Genomic DNA, 22,277 nt, shown 5'->3' on the forward strand with positions numbered 1-22,277 from the left:
TAACCTTTGTTCCAGTTGATGATTTTAAATTTGTGCCCTTTGAATATTACTAATTAAACATCGGCACAGTCTGAACAGCTTGATCATCATTGGACACACTACACTGTATCCTAAAACAGTTTTCTTTTGATCTTTGTATACTGAGCCCCTCTTTTATAATATCGTAGAGGCCTTGTTTTTATTTTGCATCTTTACTGGCTAGATCATTTTGTGTGCATTCCAAATTAAGAACTGACCACATTGCTTGCATCTGGATTCACAGGTAGGTCAGGCCAGGTAAGGATGCATTTCCTTCCCTAAAGGGCATTCGCAAACCAGGTAGGTTTTTATACCAATTGACAGTAGTTGATGGTTGTATTTAGGCTAGATTTTTATTGAATTCAAATTTATTCAGTTTGTTATTTACACTCCCCTCTATGTATGTAAAGTTCAGAGTCCATCCTTTACTGCTTTCAAAACTATACAATTTTTATTTCTCATTCTTCCTCTTTCCTTGTCTATCACTCTTACCCCTTTCCCATACCTTCCCGACTCTCTCTCTCTCTCTCTCTCTCTCTCTCTCTCTTTTCAACTCCACTTCCCGCCCAATCCGTCCTTCATTTATCAATCAATTGTCATCCATTGTTTCTCTACCTAATTTACTTGTCGATGTCCTTAAGTTATTTCTCTGCAGTCAAGTGCTTTTTTATGTAAATTGCAGTGAAGTAAATATTGGGCTGGAATTTCCTTCATATATGCAGGATTTCTTTCTGAAGTGAAGCTATTGTCAGTATATTTCAGAAAGGAGTTTTGAAGGGCTTCAGCATATCTATTTCTTCGAATGCAGCAAAATAATTCTATGCAATGACCAGGACTCTACAGCAATGCCAATTTTATTGGTTAGTATGTATTCATTGGATCTCTTTAAACTTTTGAACCAATTTGGCATGAAATACCAGTGACTGGAATGATTAAAAACTCTTAAAGAAGACTTGCATTCACGCAGCACTTTTCCATGACAGTTGAGATGTCTCAAATCATTTTCTGAATTCTGTAGTTCTTTTTGAAATATAATCACTGCTAGGACATAGGAAGTGTGACAGTCAATTTGCACACAGCAGACTTTCTATGAGCAGTGTGATAAATTGACTGGATAGTCTGACTTTTGTGGAATTGATTTCGACGATGAGTATTGTCCAAGATGCAATTGACAGCAAACCTGATCTTCCTAGAAATAGGATGTGGAATCTTTTTTCATCTACGTGAGCAGGCAGAACTTCATTTTAACATCTCATCTGAATGACAGTACCTTCAGCAATGAAGTCAAGACTAGAGTGGTGCTGGAAAAGCACAGCAGGTCACGCAGTATCCGAGGAGCAGGAAAATTGACATTTTGGGCAAAAGCCCTTAATGTGCTGCCTGACCTGCTGTGTTTTTCCAGTACCCACTCTACTCTTGACTCTGATCTCCAGCATCTGCAGTCCTCACTTTCTCCTTCAGCAATGAAGTCCACTTGGAGTTTTGCACCAGAATGTCCATCTTGATTTATGTTCAAGCTCTAGAGTTGTACTTGAACACTCAACCCTGTGACTTGGAGGCAAGGATGATACTCACTGAACCATCACTCTATTGGTTAGTTAATAGGTGCCATAGATTTGGACAGACACAGGTAAAATTAAATGTCAAATCTTATATTTTGATGAGAAGAATGAGGCAAAACACAAACTCTTTCGATTTTAAATCTTCTGCAAAGTAGAAACATAGTGTATCAACACAAATATTTGAATGTGACGTAAGTTGATACAGCTGTTGAAGCCTTTTGGAACCTTTGCTTTATTGGTAGATGTGAAGAGTAAAACGGAAGTAAATTATGTCAACTATATAAATCATCAAGTAGACCTCATGTGAAGTATTACATTCCAACACTTACTCTCAGACTTGAAGGATGTTGAGGCCTTAGAAGGTCGGTTACATGGAATCACAGAAAAAGCCAATGTCCTTTATTCTTTGAACAGACAAGGTTAAGAGAACAGTATTGAAGGTCTAGCAGCATCTGTAGAGAGAAATATTTCGAGGTCTATATGACCAGAGCAGTTCTGCACAGTCCCATTGAACTCATTTTAACTGTTTCCCTCTCCATGGATGCTGCAAGACCTGTTGAGTTTCATGGCCACTATTATTTTAATTTCAGATCTCCAACATCCACAGTTTTTTTTGTGATTTAAGGAGAAGTGGATATTTGGGTTGTGAAAAATCAAAACTTCCTATGCTGAAAGAGAAATGATTTACAGTTACTGAAGAGTCTCTAACAAGAAGATGCAGATTTAAGATGATTGGTGTAAGAAGCTGACATGACATGAGAACATTTTTCTGAACTGAATGAGTTGTGATCTGTACTGCATTGTTTGATAGTGTGGTGGAAGTAGTTTCAAACAGTAACATGCAAAAGACTAGAAGGCTATAAGACATAGGAGCAGGGGAACTGAATAAATATTTGAAGGAAAAATGTAGGACTACATGTGAAGAGATCGGGGGCGGGGGAGATGAAATAACTTGAATATAGAGCAGAATAACATCTTTTGCATTGTATAATTTTAAGCTTCTGTCACTTGTATTCCAAATTTTTAAAAAAACTGCGTAGGCAAGCCTTTTGTTATTTGTAAGCCTTTTGAAAGATTCTGTGGACTGCTGGCTGTTAGATGTTGTTTTACAAGAGATTACTGCTGTGATCCAGATATTCACTTTTTAAAATTGTCTACTGGATTCAAGATTTTTAATATTGTAGGTCTGTTCTCTGCTATTTTGGCAGTTAAGGAAGTGACTAGAATATTTCAGTTTCTACCATAGTAAACCCAATATTTTGTGTAAAGCAATAAAAGCAGCGATTTGGGTGTTGCATTAACTTTTGTTTCTGCTGCAAACCAGTGGATTTTATCTACAATTTTTGTATGCTGTGTAATATCCTTACACTTGTTTCGATATAATAGGTGTGAGATTCTACTTCATCATGTGACTTCCATGAATTGTATCTTGCTTATATATTATAGAGGAACAAAGGCAAATCATTAGAGGTAATAAAAGTTTGGCTCCAGTTTCATTTTTTGAAAGTTTTTACCTGGAAGCAATTGAATAAATATCATTGGCACAGCAATCAATTACTTTTCGTCAGAATATAAAATAGAGATTCAGATTTTTGGTTGCAATTAACTACAGTTATTTTTGTCTGACTGAGGCCGGTAGATAACTGGCATTGAATTTAGCCTGAAAATGTGTTGCTGGAAAAGCGCAGCAGGTCAGGCAGCATCCAAGGAACAGGAGAATCGACGTTTCGGGCATAAGCCCTTCCCCTGAAGAAGGGCTTATGCCCGAAACGTCGAATCTCCTGTTCCTTGGATGCTGCCTGACCTGCTGCGCTTATCCAGCAACACGTTTTCAGCTCTGATCTCCAGCATCTGCAGTCCTCACTTTCTCATTGAATTTAGCCTGCACATATTAGGTTAGCTATCTTAGTTGAGGTTGAGAAAGAGAAATAAATTGCTTGCAATTCAGTAGCATATTTCATTTCTTTCAGAATGTCTCAAAGCATTGATATGTTTTTGAAGTATAGTCAAAATGTTATAATGCAGAGAAACAATGGAGACAATTTTGGTGTCTCGGACAACACTAAATGATCTGTGAAAAGTGCTTTTTGAGGGGAGAATGCTGGAGGGAGTCATCTTGCTGATCTTTAAAGTGCAGTGTGATGATCCCAGCTGATAAAATTGGATAGTAACACTTTACTCCCAGAATGAAACCTAGCTTGCTTGATGTAGCAAATATTTTATCTTTGCAGTTGATTTCAGTGGTAATCAGATACTGGACATGTTTACTAGAGACTACCAATATTTTCTTTAAACTCTGGAACCGAAGTTTATTTCATGGGAGGCGGGAAACAACCATAGCTACATACGTAAAAAAGTAAATTTGAAAGTATCTTAACACAAAACACATTCAACCTTTTTCCCAACAATGTGCTTTAACAGTCAGTCCCAGAGAAATGCCACTTATTTTAACGGAATAATTTTAGTTTACCTTCTTGGATTAGTGAAACAGTTATAGGAGCTTACAGTTTTGATGGCCTGAGTGTCCTTTCAGTTCTGATGACCTAAATCTCTCTTTTGTTTGAACAGCTTGAAACTTCTCCAGAAACATACTCAACCTGGAATTTCTACAAACAAACTACCTTAGGATAAAAACTGCTCTTCTCAACTGAAAAATGTATTTTTCTGCTTTTGTGAAATTGAAACCCAATTTTTCTAAACCGTGTTCAAACTTAACTACTGGAGTCCTCTGATTTTTGTTGTTTTTTTCTGTCATAAGCTCAGTAGTATGGATAGTTCATCTGTTAATACCAAAGGTAGCTGACTAGGCAATTAATAAGTTGTATTTTTGTTTTTGGATATGATGTATTTAGGTCTTTTTTTTCCAAATTACTTTCTGACCTCCAAAGTTAACTTTTGCAGGATGGAGGCCAAAATCTTTCCGCCTGTTTTTGGAAAAAATCAAATTCCCAAATGATATGTACACCTTTCATCACAGCGGTCGGGTTTGTTAGTCACATTTGACAGGATTTCGTTTTTTTTTGTCACCTCCAAAAGATTGCACTTCCAAAATGTAGCAGTCCATCAGTACTGCACTAGAATGTCAGTTTGAATTGTGTGAAGTGTTTGAAATGGTGCTTGAATACACATCATTCCTATTCTGCAGTGTTTGATATCGGTAGGGGAGTCCTGCCAGAAAGGAGTACTTTTCGAGTACATTTCTATGGTTTGGCACCTGCTTGTCATGGTTGGTTGTTTAACTTAACTTTTAAGGTGACGATTAGTTGATAGATGGTCATGCTCCAAAAAATGTTTTAATGTTTGTCGGATCTGGAAAAAGGAGGCATATACTGACATAGGATTGCTTGTTATACACCCTTGGGTTCCTCTGTTACTATAAATAGTTTTTGCTATGTTCATGCTTCTGTTGTATTGAAAATTGTTGCTTGCATTCACTATCTGAGCCACCATCAAGATGAACAAAAATGTACTTGTGTTTTAAGAATTTCTTCAAATTATGCCTTGTCATTAAGTGTATATTATAGTACAAGTTATTTTTTACATGGGCCTCTGAGTTCAGTGAACACAAATATCTATGTTGCAAGTGCAACATTGAATATAAGCACAGCAAATGTGTACCCAGAATTTCTTTGAGAAGCGTAGTTATTTTTAAATTTGAATTTATAGAATCATAGAATCCCGACAGGCCATTCGGCCCTGCAAGTCCACACCGACCCTCGGAAGAGTACTTGCTAATTAAATGTTCATTAAAATGAGAACATTGGAATTTTGATTGCCAATGACCTGAATATTTGTGATCACTGCCATAGATTTTTGTAATTTTGTAAGATTAATTGTATTTGATAAGATCACAATGCATAGGAATTATAAATGAACATTGCAGTGTTGAAGTAAAATATGTTGCAGTTATTGCAAATTTGCCATTACATTTGAGCAAGAATTCCTTCCAATTATTACTTTAAAACAGCAAAAACTGTTTAATACTCTAACTGAATTCCTTAAAAACTAGGTCAGGTTATATATTTAGCTTCATGACAAGAATCTGAAGCCTTTATTTTGAGATATGGGTTTCTCAAAGAAACTTGGTTCTTCATTTATGTATTGAAACTTAATCTCCATATCTAAAACCTTTTTTATTTTTGAATGATTTCTTATCCTCTTCAGAAGTCAAGTACACAGACTTTTAGGTTTCTGCAAAAATGTTCTTGAGTTAAATGCTGGAATTGATTAACTGTTTATATGCAATGGCTCAGGGTAATTACTTTGAGGAAAGTGGCTCATCTCAATTTGACGTGGTTAGTTCAAGGTAGGTGGAGCAGTACACTTGCCTTCTGTGATTACTGTTTTTTCAAAGGAGGAAGATTTGATCAGGTTTTTTGAATATTTTGTTCAGTTACTCTAAGCTGCTTTTTAAGAAAAATAATCCTCTACACTTGCTTTTCAAAGTCAATAGCCTACAATTTCTTTTTGATCTGTCTTTCTTTTAAAGAAAAAAAGGTGCTAAGGACAAGCCAGGACCTATAGACTTGGTGAGCCTGACATCAGTGGTGGGCAAGTTGTTGGAAGGCATCCTGAAAGATACTATGTACATGTATTTGGAAAGGCAAGGACTGATTAGGGATAGTCAACATGGCTTTGTGCGTGGGAAATCATGTCTCACAAACTTGATTTTTTTTTGAAGAAGTAACAAAGGGTATTGATGAGGGTAGAGTGGGAGATGTGATCTATATGAAATTCAGTAAGGCATTTGACAAGGTTCCCCATGGGAGACTGGTTAGCAAGGTGAGATCTCATGGAATACAGGGAGAACTAGCCATTTGGATTCAGAACTGGCTCAAAGGTTGAAGACAAAGGGTGGTGGTGGAGGGTTGTTTTTCAGACTGGAGGCCTGTGATCAGTGGAGTGCCACAAGGATTGCTGCTGGGTTCACTACTTTTTGTCAGTTATATAAATGATTTGGATGCGAGCATAAGAGGAATAGTTAGTAAGTTTGCAGATGACACCAAAATTGGAGATGTAGTGGACAGCGAAGAAGGTTACCTCCGATTACAACGTGATCTTGATTAGATGGGCCAATGGGCTGAGAAGTGGCAGATGGAGTTTAATTCAGATAAATGTGAGGTCTGCATTTTGGGAAAGCACATCTTATACACTTAATAGTAAAGTTCTGGAGTGTGTTGCTGAACAAAGAGACCTTGGAGTGCAGGTTCACAGTTCCTTGCAAGTAGAGAGAGTCGCAGGTAGATAGGATAGTGAAGAAGGCGTTTGGTATGCTTTCTTTTATTGGTCAGGATATTGAGTACAGGAGTTGGGAGGTCATGTTCCGGCTGTACAGGACATTGGTTAGGCCACTGTTGGAATATTGTGCGCAATTCTAGTCTCCTTACTATCCGAAGGATATTGTGAGACTTGAAAGAGTTCAGAAAAGATTTACAAGGATGTTGCCAGGGTTGGAGGATTTGAGCTATAGGGAGAGGCTGAACAGACTGGGGCTTTTTTCTTTTGAGTCTCTGAGGCTGAGAGGTGATCTTATAGAGGTTTATAAAATCATGAGGCATGGATAGGATAAATAGACATGGCCTTTTCCCTGGGGTGGGGGAGTCCAGAACTAGACGGCATAGGTTTTGGGTGAAAGGGGAAATATATAAAAGAGGCCTATGAGGCAACATTTTCATGCAGAGGATGGTATGTGTATGGAATGAGCTGCCAGAGGAAGTGGTGGAGACTAGTACAATTGCAACATTTAAAAGGCATCTGGATGGGTATATGAATACGAAAGGTTTGGAGGGATATGAGCTGGGTGCTGGCAAGTGAGACTAGATTAGTTTTGGATATCTGGTTGGCATGGATTAGTTCGACCAAAGGGTCTGCTTGTATGCTGTACATGTCTATGAATCTATGACTAATTGACACACACACTCTTGCAAGGTCAGGAGGGGTGTTGGAACTAAGGGAATTCTTTTGTCCTGGGATTTGGTGGCTCTTCATTTTGAAAAATGAGTTACCACCCACTTTCAGAAACATACAACAAAAATGTTTGTTCAATTCTAAAATATACCCTCGTGTTCTTTTTTCCCCTTTACCCTGTCCATTGGACAGATGCTTTGCTGTACATTAGGAAGGCTAGAGATGAGTTTTTCTAACCCTCTTTCACTGTCCTGAACCCATAAACCCAAGGCGCGAATGCTGCTAACACAGATAATCTGAAGCTCAGTATGAGCATGAAGGCATCCAATTAAACAGGCAGAAAATACAAAGCTGTATCAAAACACTATTCCAACGAGCCACCACACACTGCAGCACAGATAAACTTCGAAAAACTGAGGAGAACCACGTATACGACGTATTCAAGAAGAACGGATACTCAAAAAATACAGTGTGCAGATTCCTCAAGAACAAACCACGACAAGCAGACAAAACACAACCAGAAACCCTAACCACCTTACCATATATCAGAAATGACAGCCAGACTACTGAGACCCCTCGGAATCCTAGTAGCACACAAACCCACCAACAGTCTCAAACAAAAACTAACAAAAGACCCAGTACAACCCATGGACAAAACCAACATCATCTACAAAATTCCATGCAAGGACTGCCACAAACACTACGTAGGACAAACAGGAAGAAAGTTAGCCACCAGGATACATGAACACCAGCTAACCACAAAAAGACACGACCCCCTCTCCCTCATAGCCCTACACACGGATGAAAAAAACCACCATTTCGACTGGGACAACACATCTATCCTGGGACAGGCTAAGCAAAGACGTGCCAGAGAATTCCTAGAGGCCTGGCACTCCAACCACAATGCCATAAACAAGCATATAGATCTACATACCATCTATCAACCCCTCTGAAAACGAACAGGAAATAACATCACCACAAACCCCAGGAACCCCATCCAGGAGAAAGATATAAATAGAAAGCAGGAGACAACGGCTTTGCTTCACTTGGAGGTCGCCACTGATGATGTTGCCTAGTCAGGTAACGAAATGTCTGGATATCAAACCTACAGCTCAGCGAGCAAACCTACACCCTAGAAAATATGATAGTTTCATTTTAAACAAATAATTGTTCAAGAATAGTGATCAGTCACAGCAAAAAGACATTAGGTTTTTCTTTAGTTAATAGTTCATTGGTTGAGGAACTGGTTTATTGTTTTATTATGTTTTTGTTTCGGAACTGTATGTTTTGAATCTACAGATTATTTTCCCTTGCTTTGCATCTCACTATAGTTATTCTCATCATTAAATAAATTGTTGGATATAATGTAAGTGTGCAGGTCTTGTGCTTAGAAATTTTACTGTGAGACACTGCTTTGGTAGCAGAACCATGCTTTGTCTCAAAGAAGTGCTGGTCTTCAATAGTGCTTGTTACCACTTGCTTGGAGACATGTATGACCCTCCAATACTGCAAGGTTTTGATAATTTTAAAGATGGAGGTAGCTCACTGTCTTACAGATATGTATATGCACAGGCACTTTCACTCAAAGTAGTTTCCAGTCCAATTTCAGAAGTACAATACACTGCAATACCCATCTCAGGACTTTTATTTGTCCATCTTTCATATTATAGAATGATGACAGCATGGAAAGTGATCATTGAGCCCATGGAGTTGAACACCCTTTCCTTTTACTTATAACCCTACAAGTTTGTATTTTAAATTCTGATAATTATACAGTTATCTTTTGAAAGCCTTTATTGAATTTTTCTCCACCAGCCTTATGGCTACAAATTCTACATCCTAACCGCTCACTATATTTAAAAGGGGAGGTTGCCTTCAGAGGAGGGAGCAGATGCCAAGTTGTGGCAAAATGGGAGTTGGGACTGATCCAACTGCAGCTTCAGGAGGGCACTAGATTCAAGAGAAATCTAACTGTGGCATGCAGGAAGCTTGACAGTTTATGACGTGGATGGTGGTTGGATGCTTCCTTTTCTGGAACAGACTAGAACTAGGGTACACAGTTTTTAAGAAAAATTGAGTGTCTGATTTAGGATGGAAATGAAGAGATTTTTTTTCCCTGAGGGATGTCACTGTGGAATGTTCTTTTCCCTAGAAAACATTGGATGCTGAGCTATTGATTATTTTTAAGGCAGAGAGAGATTGGCTTGCTTGTTAATTGAGAAGTGAAGGTTTTAGGCAGCACACATGATTGTAGGCTTGATGTGTGTCATGAGTCTTGATGAATGGTGGAAGAAATTCAAGAGGCAGAAAGGGACACATGTAAGCCAAAACCATATGTTTAGAATCCTGCTTAGGGACTTTGTAAGTAGCCAGACGTTTAAAAATGTAAGAAATAGTAACTTAACTATTAGTCTATTTTGTAATTCGTACATGTTCTAATATCACAAGCAAGAGGGCTCTATTAAGTACCGGTAAGGTTTTTTAGTATTAGCAATGGCGTAGTGGTATTATTGCTCGACTGTTAATCCAGAAACTCTGTTAATATTCTGGGGAACCAGGTTCAAATTCTGCCATGGCAGATGGTAGAATTTGAATTTAATGAAGAATCGGGATTTAAGGGTCTCATGATGGCCGAGCAACCATTATCATTTGTCAGAAAAACGCACTTGCCTCACTAAATACCTTTTAGGGAAGGAAATCTGTCATCCTTATCTGGTCTGGCCGACATGTGACTCAGACCCAGAACAATGTGGTTGCCTCTTAACTGCCCTCTGGGCAATTGGAGATTGGCAAGATATGCTATACTGGAATGGTCAGAGAAGCCTGCATTCTATGAGTTCGAATTTTAATAAAAGGGGTTTGTTGATAGCAAGATTTTAGTTTTCTGGTATTGGTAAAGTTGATTGGTGTTAGTAATGCTTATTAGCAGTAACAAAGTTTTTAATTAAATAACAAAATGACAATGTGGCTCCAATCTTCAGTGCTTATCTTGTGGCATGTGGGTATTCTAGGATTCTTAAGGACAAAATGGAAACTTTATTAGTTCAAGTTTGAATAGGGGTTGTGGTATGGTGCAGGGGGTTGTGGTATGGTGCAGGGGGTTGTGGTATGGTGCAGGGGGTGTACAAAAGAGTTAAGTTATAACCCAACTTGCACATCTTTGGTCTGTGGTAGGAATCTGGGTGCTCTGGTTTCCCCCCTCCATCCAAACATGTAAAAGTTAGGTGGGTTGGCCATACTAAATTGCCCATAGTATCTGGGGGCGTGCAGGCTAGGTGGATTAGCCATAGGAAATGCAGGGTTACATAGGTAGGGAGACTGCGTCTAGGTAGGATGTTCTTCGGAGAGTCAGTGACGACTCTATGGGCCAATGGCTGCTTCCGCACTCTGGAGTCTGACTCTGCGCACATGATTATTTTGTTTAGGTTTTATGCAGTACTGGAACATTGGCACCATGGGGAAAAATTGGATAGACTGAGGAGGCTGAGAGGAAATTTGATTGCAATGTATAAAATCGCAAGGAGCTGTATAGAGTAGCTGGGACTGACCTATTTCCCTGTGCAGAGGGATCAGTGATTAGGAGGCATGGATTTAAAGTGGTTGGGTGAAAAATCTTTCTTCTTCCTTTTGCCTGAGGTTTCAACCAGCGGGTGGTAGGTATCTGGAACTTGCAAGCTAAAAGGTTGGTAGAGACAGACATCCTCAACTTCATTAAAAGGGTGTCTGGCTATGCATCCTGAAGATAAAGTAAGCATTGCTCAGGAAAAATTGCTTTAATTAAGGAAATTTAGCACATTTAAGACCAAATCATGTTAAACTAACACTCAATTTTTCTGTTAAGATGACAGAGAGATTGATGAGGGTAATGTGATTGATGTGCAAATAGACTTCCAAAAAAAATTTGATTAAGTGATATCTCACAGGCTGTTCAGCAAAGTTATCCATGTCCTGTAATTCCAGTGGTACAGACTAGCTGCTGGAAAAATGGCTTCGAGATGGAAGCCGTTTTTTTTCAGCTGGCACAGAAGCAATGGGCGGAGTGACCTCCGGTGCTGCAAAATTTTCTAAATACGCTATCAGTATCTGAATGGAAGGGATGTGGGTCAAGGAACGTGGAGGATGTGAATTACTCCGTCAGATAACCAGTGTGAACACTGTACAATGGCCTCCTACTGATTCTGTGATTCACAACACAATTGCTCCTTTTGCCTATCGCATTAAATCAATATCATCTGGTTCTTGATTAGAGTCATAGAGACAGCATGGAACCAGGCCCTTTGGTCATCCATGCCGACCAGATATCCCAGCCAACGGTTTCTCTCCATCTACTCTGCCCAAATCCCTTATTTTGTGCTCGTCTGTCAAATTTCTTCGGATTTCTGTTCTACAAAAGAACCGTCCCACTTACTATATCCACATTACTGAAGGTGCTAATTCATTTTTCCATTTTCAAATATCTTTACATCTTCCTGTAATGCCTTCATACTCTTGTTGACAATGTGGTTGCATGAAGTGAGCACAAAACATTTCAGTTGAAGTCAAACTAGTGTTTTATACTTATTTATTGCTATGCCTTTGTGCTGTCGACCTCTCTTAACGAAGCCCAGGATAGCAGTGCTTTATTAGTTGTCTTCTTGCCCTGCCACCTTTAAATTTTTTGTATGTATACTTCTGTTCCTGTATCCCCTTTGGAATTCTGTTTTTTTTAACCTCTATTTATTCTTCCTATCAAAATGAATCATTTGTACTGACTGCATTAAACTTAACTGTTACTGGTCCACTCATTCCACCATTACGTGTCCAGTTCAAGTTTATCACTAAACTCTTTAGTTTATGATGTTTACAAGTTTTGTCATCTGCAAATTTTGAAATTGTACTCTGCATACCCAAGTGAAAGTTCTTAATCTATATTAAGAAAAGGTCAGAGTCCTAGCTTCGGACCTCAGTGGAACCCCTGTGTAACTTCCATTCTGAAAAACTGTTGTTCATCTGTTATCATTCAGCCAAATTCATGTCCATCTGCAGCTAAAGCTTTTTATTCACTAAGCTCTAACTTTGCTGGCACTTGTCTATCAGATGTCTTTTGGAAGTCCAGGTATGACATGTCAACCACATTATCATCCTCAACCACTGGTGCCTTGTCCGAAAACTAGTGTCCGTTTAACATGATTTGGTCTTGTATTTGTGCTGGGTTTACTTAATTAATCCACTTTTATCCATATAACAGTTAGCTTTATCATGAATGATTGCTTCTAAAAGCTTTCCCACCACTGAGATTTAACTGACCTAGATCTGTTGGACTTGTCTTTCCATCTGCATTTACAGCAAAGGTGTAATGCATGCAGTTTTTCAGTTCTCTGGCTGCATTCTGGGGTACAGAGATTGTGGCAAGTGTGTCAACAATTTCCACTCTTCACTTCTTCCTCAGAATTCTCAGCATTTTAATTTTCTTGGTGACTTGCCAGCTTTAAATAGCCAACCTATCAATGCTTTATCTATATTATATTGGTTTGTTGCATCTCAGTGACAGGATGTTTTTTCAATCATGTAACGTTTGCATCCGAAATAAATAGCAAGGAAATGGTTATTAAAGTTTGAGGGTGTTCACCTGCAATGCAGTATAGTCTTTCTGCAGCTAGGTGGAGGAGTATTTGTTGCTTGTGCTTTTAGAAGACTGTTAGCTCAGAAGCTGATCACTGCCTGCAGTGCACCCTTGCAAAGGCAGCTGAAATTTTTGTCGATGGCTTTACAGAAAATCTGTGAACTGTCTTCTGGGCTGCCACCGTCAATGGGTATCAGAGCTTCATGCAGGTATTGTAAATTGTATGTATTTTAAAATGCCATAAAGTCAAGGGCTTTCCAACCTACAGTTACTTTAAAATGGTATGAAATTGGGCAGGACCTTCTGATTGCTTGCATTCATTTTTTTTTCAAATATTACAAATTGATTTTGTGATTTCCTAGGCAATATGAAGTAAGATGGGAATGCAGGTGCATCTGATCATCTAGCTCTTTTTTAATGCTGGCTTTTTTAAAAGCAGTCACCAGGTAATTGATATTCAGATCAGGTATACTGTAGTGAAACCAATGTCTTGACAAAATATTTATATTTTATGTAAGTATCAGCCTTGGTGCTCACAAGCAGGTAAGCCAGGCTCTTAAACCTGTGTATACTTGTTGGAAAAATGACTGAGCTTGCTTTATTGTGTTTGTTTCTGGAAAGGAAGAATGCAGCCTTGATATGCATGCTTGCTTTTTTAGTCAGTTAATTCTCTTGAAATGTATTAATTTATTCTGGCTCCCTGATTATTGGTATTTTGTTGGTTTTTTAGTATTGCGTTTATTTTTAGCTGTGTTGCAGGCTTTTCAATTTGTTCCTGTAGGAGTGGATATGCATGGGCGTTTGTGTGGATTGTCAATGTAGAGATGCATGCCGTGTGTCTTGTTTTCTTTTCTGTGCCACAAAAGGGAATACTAATTCTAAGTGGATTATAATGCACATTATTGAGCATTTGTTTAATGTGCTTTGACATTAGTTACATGCAGCATTTGACTAAACATAAAATATTTGTGATGCTGAAAGCGTAAATTGTATTTGAAGTGGCAACAGTGTGGTTAACACAATTAACACACACATTTTAAAGGTGTTTATTTTGGGGGTTAAGGTGGACCTGTGTTTAGTTGAAAATATCAGACTTTGATCATTTGGAGCTCAAGACCATGAGACTGAATAGCTAATTAGACAATTGTGACAGGAATTTAGATGATGGTAAAAATGATAAAGTTTCAAAACCTTGATGAATGTTATCTTTTTGTTTGCAGTTATAACTTCAGTCTAGAAATATTAGTTCTTGATTTGCAATGGTGGTTTTTCTAGGTAATGAAGTAAGTTGCAAAAATTTTAAAAGCTCTTTTGATAGCCTATCTGATTATCAGATAATTTGTAATGGAAGAGGTAACAAATTAATCACTGATATTTTTAGTTTAGTGTTTCCGGACATTTACTTTTTAAATGGATTTTGCATTTTTCTTAGTTGCATTGCAGTTCTATTTAATGTTTGTACTTGTTGTAATTGTTCTTCGTAAAATTAGGTTAAAAATCTCACTTGATATAGTGGTTATGACCAGATCAGGGACTGTGAAATGATGGCAAATTGTTTACTTCAGGGTCAAATATGACCCCAAAATTTCTTCAACAGTAGATTCTTGAACTCCCAAATCTTGCAAAATAGAAAGTTTCTTGGACCACTTATTGACTTGCTCAAGTGGATGTCAAAATGATTTTTTTTGTCTGGGACTCAAATGTGTCACCTGTGCAACGAAGCAATTTGTATTTCACACTCTTGCATTGGACATGGGATTAGTTCTACACTCACTCATTAATTCAGATCATAACTTGGCTACACCATCCACTGTAAGATGACTTTCTGGATCAACTGTAATCATGAAAGACCCAAATTTTGCTTGGGTCTTCTGCCATGGTGATAGTGATAGGATTCCTCTCCTGACCCCACCTGTTGCTATGAAGGTAAATGTATTGACAAACAGAAGGTAAGATGGTGTTAGGTTGTTGTTTCTTTCTTTCAAAGCAAACAATGATTTAATCGTGCAAATAAATGTTTGGTATAATCTTATAGACGTCAGGGAGGTATTGTTGCAAGGAGGTCAAAGCTGCAAATTAAGTATTTGTGTGTATTAATTTTAAAAGAACATGCAGGAAGGCAAAGGTGGAGCGGTAACTTTCTTAGGATGACATGAAATAAATGTAATAGCAAAAAATTATCTTGGATCGGAAAATGTAGAATCCATAAGGGTAAAGGTAAGAAATAACAAATTGATGAAGACATTGAGGGGAGTAGTTTATAGACTCCTAACATTAGCTATGTTGTCAAACAGAGAATGAATTTGGAGGTAATGAGGGCATGTTAGTTTAAAAAGAAGTATATTGATCATGGATGACTTTAATCTTGTTAATAGGCAAAATCAAATTGGCAGAGGTAGGCAAGGGGTTGCATTCATAATACATTTCGGGCAGTTTTCTGGTACATTACCTTGTGGACCCAACAAAAGATAAGGCTATTTTGGATCTTGATAATATGTACTTAGACAATTTTAATAAAATGACCTGAGTAAACAATCCTGTAGGAAACAGTAATCATAATATGGTAGAATCTGGTATTCAGTTTGACAGAGAAATTTTGATCAAAAACAACTGCTAAACTTAAATAAGGGTAGTCACTAAAGAATGAGGCCAGAATTAGTGGACAGTGAAAGGAGTTTAGCAGAAAAGACAGTTGATGAACCATGGCAACCATTTTCATATACATGCACATATAAATAAATATAAAGTGTGGAAGATGGACTTTTGAAAGGAGATAAAGTAACCATGATTAACCATGGGAATTGAAAATAAATTATATTGATATATTAAAATCAAATCAATTTAAAAGAGAATTGTACTGCTAGAGGATTTGGAACATTTTCAAAATCTAGGGAAGATGACCAAAACAGAAATAGTGGGAGAATATAAATTTTGAAGCTAAGCTAGCATGTAATTTCAAGATGGACAGTGGGAGTTTTTTGTCGTACATATTAAAAGGGAAAGAGAAGCCATCGTAAACATAGCACAGTTAGAGATTGAGGCTGGGAAGCAGTGTAAAGTCAGAGCAAGTTTAATAAATACCTTGCATCAGAGTTCACAGTATAAAACACACAATTTCAAAAATACAAAATGATCAAAGGGCAAAAGGGGGAGAAGAAATTGGCTCAGTGGTTAGCACTGCTGCCTCACAGCACTAGGGACCAGGGTTCAATTCCCGCCTCGGGCAACTACTTGTGTGGAGTTTGCACATTCTCCCCATGTCTGTGTGAGTTTCTTCCGGGTGTTCCGATTTCCTCCCACAATCCAAAGATGTACAGGTTAGGTGAAATGGCCGTGTTAAATTTCCATAGTCGGAGGTAAATATAGGGTAGGGGAATGGCTCTGGGTGGGTTACTCTTCGGAGGACCGGTGTGGACTTATTGGGACCAAGGGCCTGTTTCCATACTGTAGGGAAGCTAATCTTAAAAAAAATACAATAACTCATAAGTGAAAAGGTACTCTGGGAAACCAAAGGGGCTAAAGGCTGTTGTGTTCCCTGGACCTGAGAGGTTGTACACTAGGGTATTAAAGGTAGTAGTTACAGAAATTGTGGATTTGCTGATAGTAATCGTGAAGCAAATCTTGCATTCTGGAAGGTGAGGGTTGAAAATCTTCCAATGTATGACTCCTTATTAAAAAAGGAAAGGCCACAAATGAAATAACTACGTGCTAGTTACCCCTCCCTGTCCTAGGGAAAGTTTTGGAATTGATTATAAAGAGCATTTAGAAATACATGGTTTAATCAAACCGAATCAGCATAGCCTCATGAAGGGAAAAGCATGCCTGACAAATTAATTAGATTTTTTTTTTTCTAAGAGGCTAACAAGCAGAATAGATGTTATTTTTGGATTTTCAAATAGATGTACGTAAAACCTCTTAACACTCGTGGTGTTGGAGGTGTGAGGAAGGGAGGCTGTCATATATGGACAGAGGATTGGTTAAATTAAAGAAGACAAGATTGGGATAAAGTGGGCTGTAATTGGTGAAGTTCCGGGATTCTGGACTGAGACCACAATTCATTACAATATATATTAATGACTTGGATGAGATTAGTGGGGAGGCAGTGGCCTATTGGTATTATTGCTAGACTATTAATTCAGAGACCTCGGTAACTTTTGCAGGCATGGATTCAAATCCCACCTGGCAGATGGTTGAATTTGAATTAAATAATCTGGAATTAAAAATCTAATGATGACCATAAAGCTCCAGTCAGAAAAAGTACTGTTAAGGAAAGCAATCTGCCATCCTTACCTGGTCTGGCCTGTATGTGACTTGGACCCATGGCAATGTGGTTGACTCTTCACTGCCCTCTGGGCAAATAGGGGTGGGCAAGAAATGCTGGTTCAACTAGTGACTCCCATGATGAATATTTTTTTTAAAAAAGCGACCACGAAGTAAAATAGGTTGGAAGAGAGAGGTAGCAAGGGGTTTGTAGAGGGATATAGCCATAAGTGGGCAAACTCATAGTTGGTTGGAATATAATGTGAAAAAAAGAGGTTACGCACTTCAGTAAGAAGAATACAGGAATTTAATTTTTTTAAATAGTGAAAGCCTGCAGAAAAGTGTAGCACAGAGATTTGGGATGCACAAGTCATTAAAAGCTAGCAAACAAGTTCAGGTGGTGGAGAAGACAAATTTTCAAAGGGAATGGACTATTAAAATACAAGTCTTATGCAAAGTTTACAAGAGGCTGTTAGATCACATTGAGAATAGCGAACTGTTTTGGTTCGCTCATCTAAAGATTTTTTTATGAGGGAGGTTAAGTAGATTTGGGCCCACATTCAGGATTTTTGGGGGACTTGACAGGGTAAATGTGAAGAGGTTGTTTCCCCTTTTATGGGAGAGCCTAGGACCAGAGGGTATAATCTGAGTTAGGGGTTCACCCAATTTGGAGGAAGTTCTTCTGAGGGTAGAGATCTAGGGAATTCTTTACCACCGAGGGTTGCAAGAGGTTGGGTAATTAAATATATTCAGGACTGACAAATATTTAATCGGGTAAGAGAATCAGTGAGGTGGGGGGGGAAGCCAGGACGGCACAGAATTCGGGTCAGCCATGATCTCCATTCCGCTGGGCTGAATGGTCTGCTTCTGCTGCTGTGTCTTATGGTCATGATTCATTTTCCACAATTTTGAATAGCCCATTGGCACTATAATGTAATTTGAATCCAGCAATATGTTCTAGCTTGAGTAGCTATCCTCAGGAAATGAAAAAGCATACTTGAAGCATTTGAGGGGTTTAGTAGAATGCGCACCTGTAATACACTGTTAATATTTTTACAAATCTGGCAGCCCTTCAGGTTTTTCCCTACCTGGTTAGGGTGGGATGGGGTGAGGGGGTGGTGAGGATAAAAGAAACCTTGAGGAGACATTAGTAAGTCATATCGCAAACACAACTCTTTTTTTTCTTCAAATAAGGTCAGTTTATCCCCATCTCTAAATGTTGACAGATCCTTTTTTTAAAAAAAAAAGTCCCGTATCTGAATGCTAAAATCTGATCAGTTTTTCCATGGGCTATGCCCTATCTAGATATTAATTTTGAGAGGTACTGTCTACAGACAGCAGCGATGAACACTCTTACTACTTAACTTCAGTGAGCTGAATGGCCTGTTCCTCCTGTGTTCCTAAATGCAGTGATAATTCTGTTTTTACAATATCCAGGTTTGTTGAATGCTTCAGAATAAAAACTTGAACATCTGAGGGAAAAAAAACTAAGAACACATACTTCAACTGGTTTAGAAAGCAGTTGCCAAGCCTGATTTCCAGTACTTTTTGTGCATACGTCGAAGACAGTCAACTTTCACGAAGATGTAGTGTGCTTTGGATGGCAAAGTAACTAGTTTGGTTGATCCTCATGATTTCTGTCTCTATTCCAAACAAAAGTTACCTCATACATCTTGCTTGAAGGAGTTGGATCGTATACCATTTCAACTAAAAATAACTTTTCAGCAGCAGGTCTTGATGAGATGCAATAATGTCAAATAGCTTGTTTTCCCCCTCAGTGGTTTTACATTATGTCCTTTCGGAAATAAAAATGATGCAAAGCCAGTAATACAGGGCTGTTGTGGTGCAGTGGTTATTTCCCTTGCTGTGAGCCAAATGTTCGGGTTTCAGGTCCCACCTGCTCCATAGGTCTGTCATTATGTGTCTGAACAGGTTGATGAAAAATGTATCAAAGCTAGTATGGCATTCATAACCAAATGCATTGCCTTTTTATAATGACAAACACAACTTGAAGCATTAGGTAACAATTAAAGCTTTGGTTAAAATCTAAATTCAGATTACTAGTGTATTTTTTAAAAATATTTTTAAACGTGCAATTGCTTGGAAAATTTCATTATTTAAATTGCTGCTGTAAACATTACTAACTCATGATACTTTATGGTCTGAATATTTTTATTCTATCTTGTGCAATCTATACTGAGTATGAAGAACAATCTGTAGAAGATAATTTGTGAAATTTTGCAACCTTTTGTTTTCTTTTAACTATTGTGGATTGTTTCTGGTTTACCTAAATGTGGGCCATGCCTGCAAGTCATTAATTTTGCAGTCCTTGTGCATTTCTCTAATGGATGGCTCTGCAGTAGCTGTATCATTTTTGTAAAATGGTGCTTTTTACCTCGGCTGAAATGACATTTCAATGGAAGGCATTTTCTTAGTAATTTCATGCAGTTTTGCCTTTTCTTTCTTTCAGTCCTTTTGATGACACAAGGATTGAACATTTTCTTGTGAATTAAATTGTGGATCTGGTTCTACTTTGCGAAACTGCTGTGAATACAATTTGAGACATTTCACCTCTAATATTGTTTGACTTTTCGTATTTTTTTCCCTGTCAGTTTTCTTCTTTATTTGCTAATTCATCTATAAATGAATTAATTGGCCTACCTTGCAGAAGATGTGTATTTACACCAATTTTGCTACGCTGGATGATGTAAATATACTCTGAAATAAGAACTCAGATAGAAGCAGATGTTGGCCAACAACCCCCTTGAGCCTGTTGTGCCATTCATAAAGATCATAAACTGATCTGACCCTGATCTCAAATCTGTTTTGCTGTCTGTGGCCATAACTTTTTTGATTCCATCTCTGCCTGAAGCATTTTCAAAATTTCAGTCTCCACAACCCTTGGAGAATTCCAAAGATTCACAATATTGAGAAGAAATTCTTCTTCATAGCCATCTTAAGTATGAGGTGCCACATGCATAAGCTTTACCTCTAGTTCCTGATTCCCATGAAAAGAAACATCTGACAGCATCTAGCCTATTAAGGCCCCTCAGAAATTTGTTTTAGCAAGATTAACACTCATTCTTTTAAACCTGTACCGGTATAATTCCCAGCTTTTTAACTTTTGATCTAAGATAACCCCTTCATCCCAGTTATCAAATCAGAAAACTTTGTATGCATTGTCTGAGTGCACATCCCTGGATAAGGAAGCACAGACTTTCTCGTGATCTGGCCACGGTTTTGCCAACTCTCTGCACAGTTGTTGCAAGACTCCTTTCTCTTTATGCATTCTTTTTCCCTTAAAATGAAAGGCAACATTTTATTTGCTGTACTTGCATTTCAGGTTTTGTGTTTCATGTAAGAATGTGCTCAGAATCCTCTATCACAGCTCTCTGCAGTATGTCTCTGAAAAGTAGAATGTTACTTAATAATCTTCACACAAAAGCAGATAAACTCACATTTTTCTACATGATATGCCATCTGTCAATTTTATTTTGCCCAGTCAGTTGACTGCAGGGGGTATAGGCCAATGCTACACTTTCTCTCTCCTTTTGTAAGAATTACATTTCATCCCAGGAATCGATCTCGAGAACATTTGTGCACCACTTCTCATATCAGGTACAGTTGAATAAAACTGTACGCTAAACATTAGGCGTGATCTCACCGAGCTTTCCTGTTGCATTGCAGTGCCTTGCAGTAAAGATTAACTTAAGATTTGCCTGCCTATTTACTGGCTGTACCTGCATGTAGGTTTTATGTAATTTCTAAGCGTCTTCAAATGCATATAAATGCCATCATGTTCCAGATGCTCCTTTTTTAAAATGGTGGTGCTATTCAAGGAAGAAATTATTTTAGGGGAAGCAAATCCAAGATTAGAAATATAACATTTGGACAGTGAAGGGCACTTTGGTAATTTAAAACAGTTCTAGCTGTAGAAATAGTTTTTCACGAGTAATTTGAAAATAAATTCTTGGCTAATATTTTCAGACCTGAACCTCAGCGAAGAGCCCATCCTGCAACAACAGAATCTGAGGTGCAAGAGCCAGAGGATGAAATTTTGGGATCTGATGATGAAGAACAAGAAGACCCAAGTGACTATTGTAAAGGTGAGTTTGTTTCAATCCGAATTGTTCTTTTTTATATTTTCTGTTTTTGATATGACCACGTCACTGACAAAGCTAACACTTGTTGCCTTTGAACTGAGTAGCTCGCTGAATCGTTTCAGAGGCAGCTAAGAGTGAACCACAATGTGGGTTTGTAGGGAAAGTGATGACCCACAGATTGGTGGAAATTAACTTCTTCAAAAATCTGAAATTAAAAGTCTGATTTTTGAATGTACTTGCTGTCCAGATCCACAGCCATGTAGTTCATTCTTCACTCTTGGCAATCAGAAATGGGCAATAGTTGCTGCCCTACCTAGTGACTCCTACATTCTATGTATGAATTTTTAAAAATATCTAAAGAGCATTATTCAACCAAAAGAATTTTGACAGTCAGTTAGTATATAATTCTGTCAGATTATAAGGTCTATTGGTATCACCAGCTTGAGATCACCAGTGGGCTGGTGAAAGTCATGGTGACAAAATCTTTTAATTTATCTCTGCTCTTTATCTATCATGTGTTTCCATCTTGAATGTTAGATCAAAGGTTCTTCTTGGTGTCAAAGCTCTTTGTCATTTCCCAGTTTTTGCTTACAATAAACTTTGTTTCAACTGTCACCTCATGAAATGGCATTCTTGGTAGATTGGCAAAGGTTATATACCTCCAATTCTGCAAAGTTGACTTTATTCTAATTGTTCTAATTATTAAAGTTCTTTTTAATATATTTAACTCAATGGAAATATATTTGTTCAATCAAATGGCCACATGAAATATCAACAATTTATTCAATTTTGAGTAAATTTCTCCTCAAATACTGCGATCGACTA

The 22,277-nt window shown here is 38.0% G+C and overlaps 1 protein-coding gene across 2 annotated transcripts in view; it reads left to right on the forward strand.

The window, feature by feature from the left end:
- LOC140467314 (SRSF protein kinase 1-like) overlaps positions 1-22,277 on the forward strand; it is an 86,724-nt gene that overhangs the window by 24,818 nt on the left and 39,629 nt on the right. Inside the window, exons 1-2 of one of the 2 annotated variants that reach the window (XM_072563594.1) lie at positions 13,187-13,298; positions 21,337-21,455. In XM_072563594.1, the coding sequence (XP_072419695.1) occupies positions 13,228-13,298; positions 21,337-21,455 (190 nt within the window). In that variant the 5' untranslated portion in view covers positions 13,187-13,227. Of the gene's footprint in view, positions 1-13,186; positions 13,299-21,336; positions 21,456-22,277 lie in introns of those variants that run through there. The other variant, XM_072563593.1, reaches the window with a different exon arrangement.

The sequence above is a fragment of the Chiloscyllium punctatum genome, chromosome 45 (assembly GCF_047496795.1).
Source record: "Chiloscyllium punctatum isolate Juve2018m chromosome 45, sChiPun1.3, whole genome shotgun sequence".
Taxonomy (NCBI): Eukaryota; Metazoa; Chordata; class Chondrichthyes; order Orectolobiformes; family Hemiscylliidae; genus Chiloscyllium; species Chiloscyllium punctatum.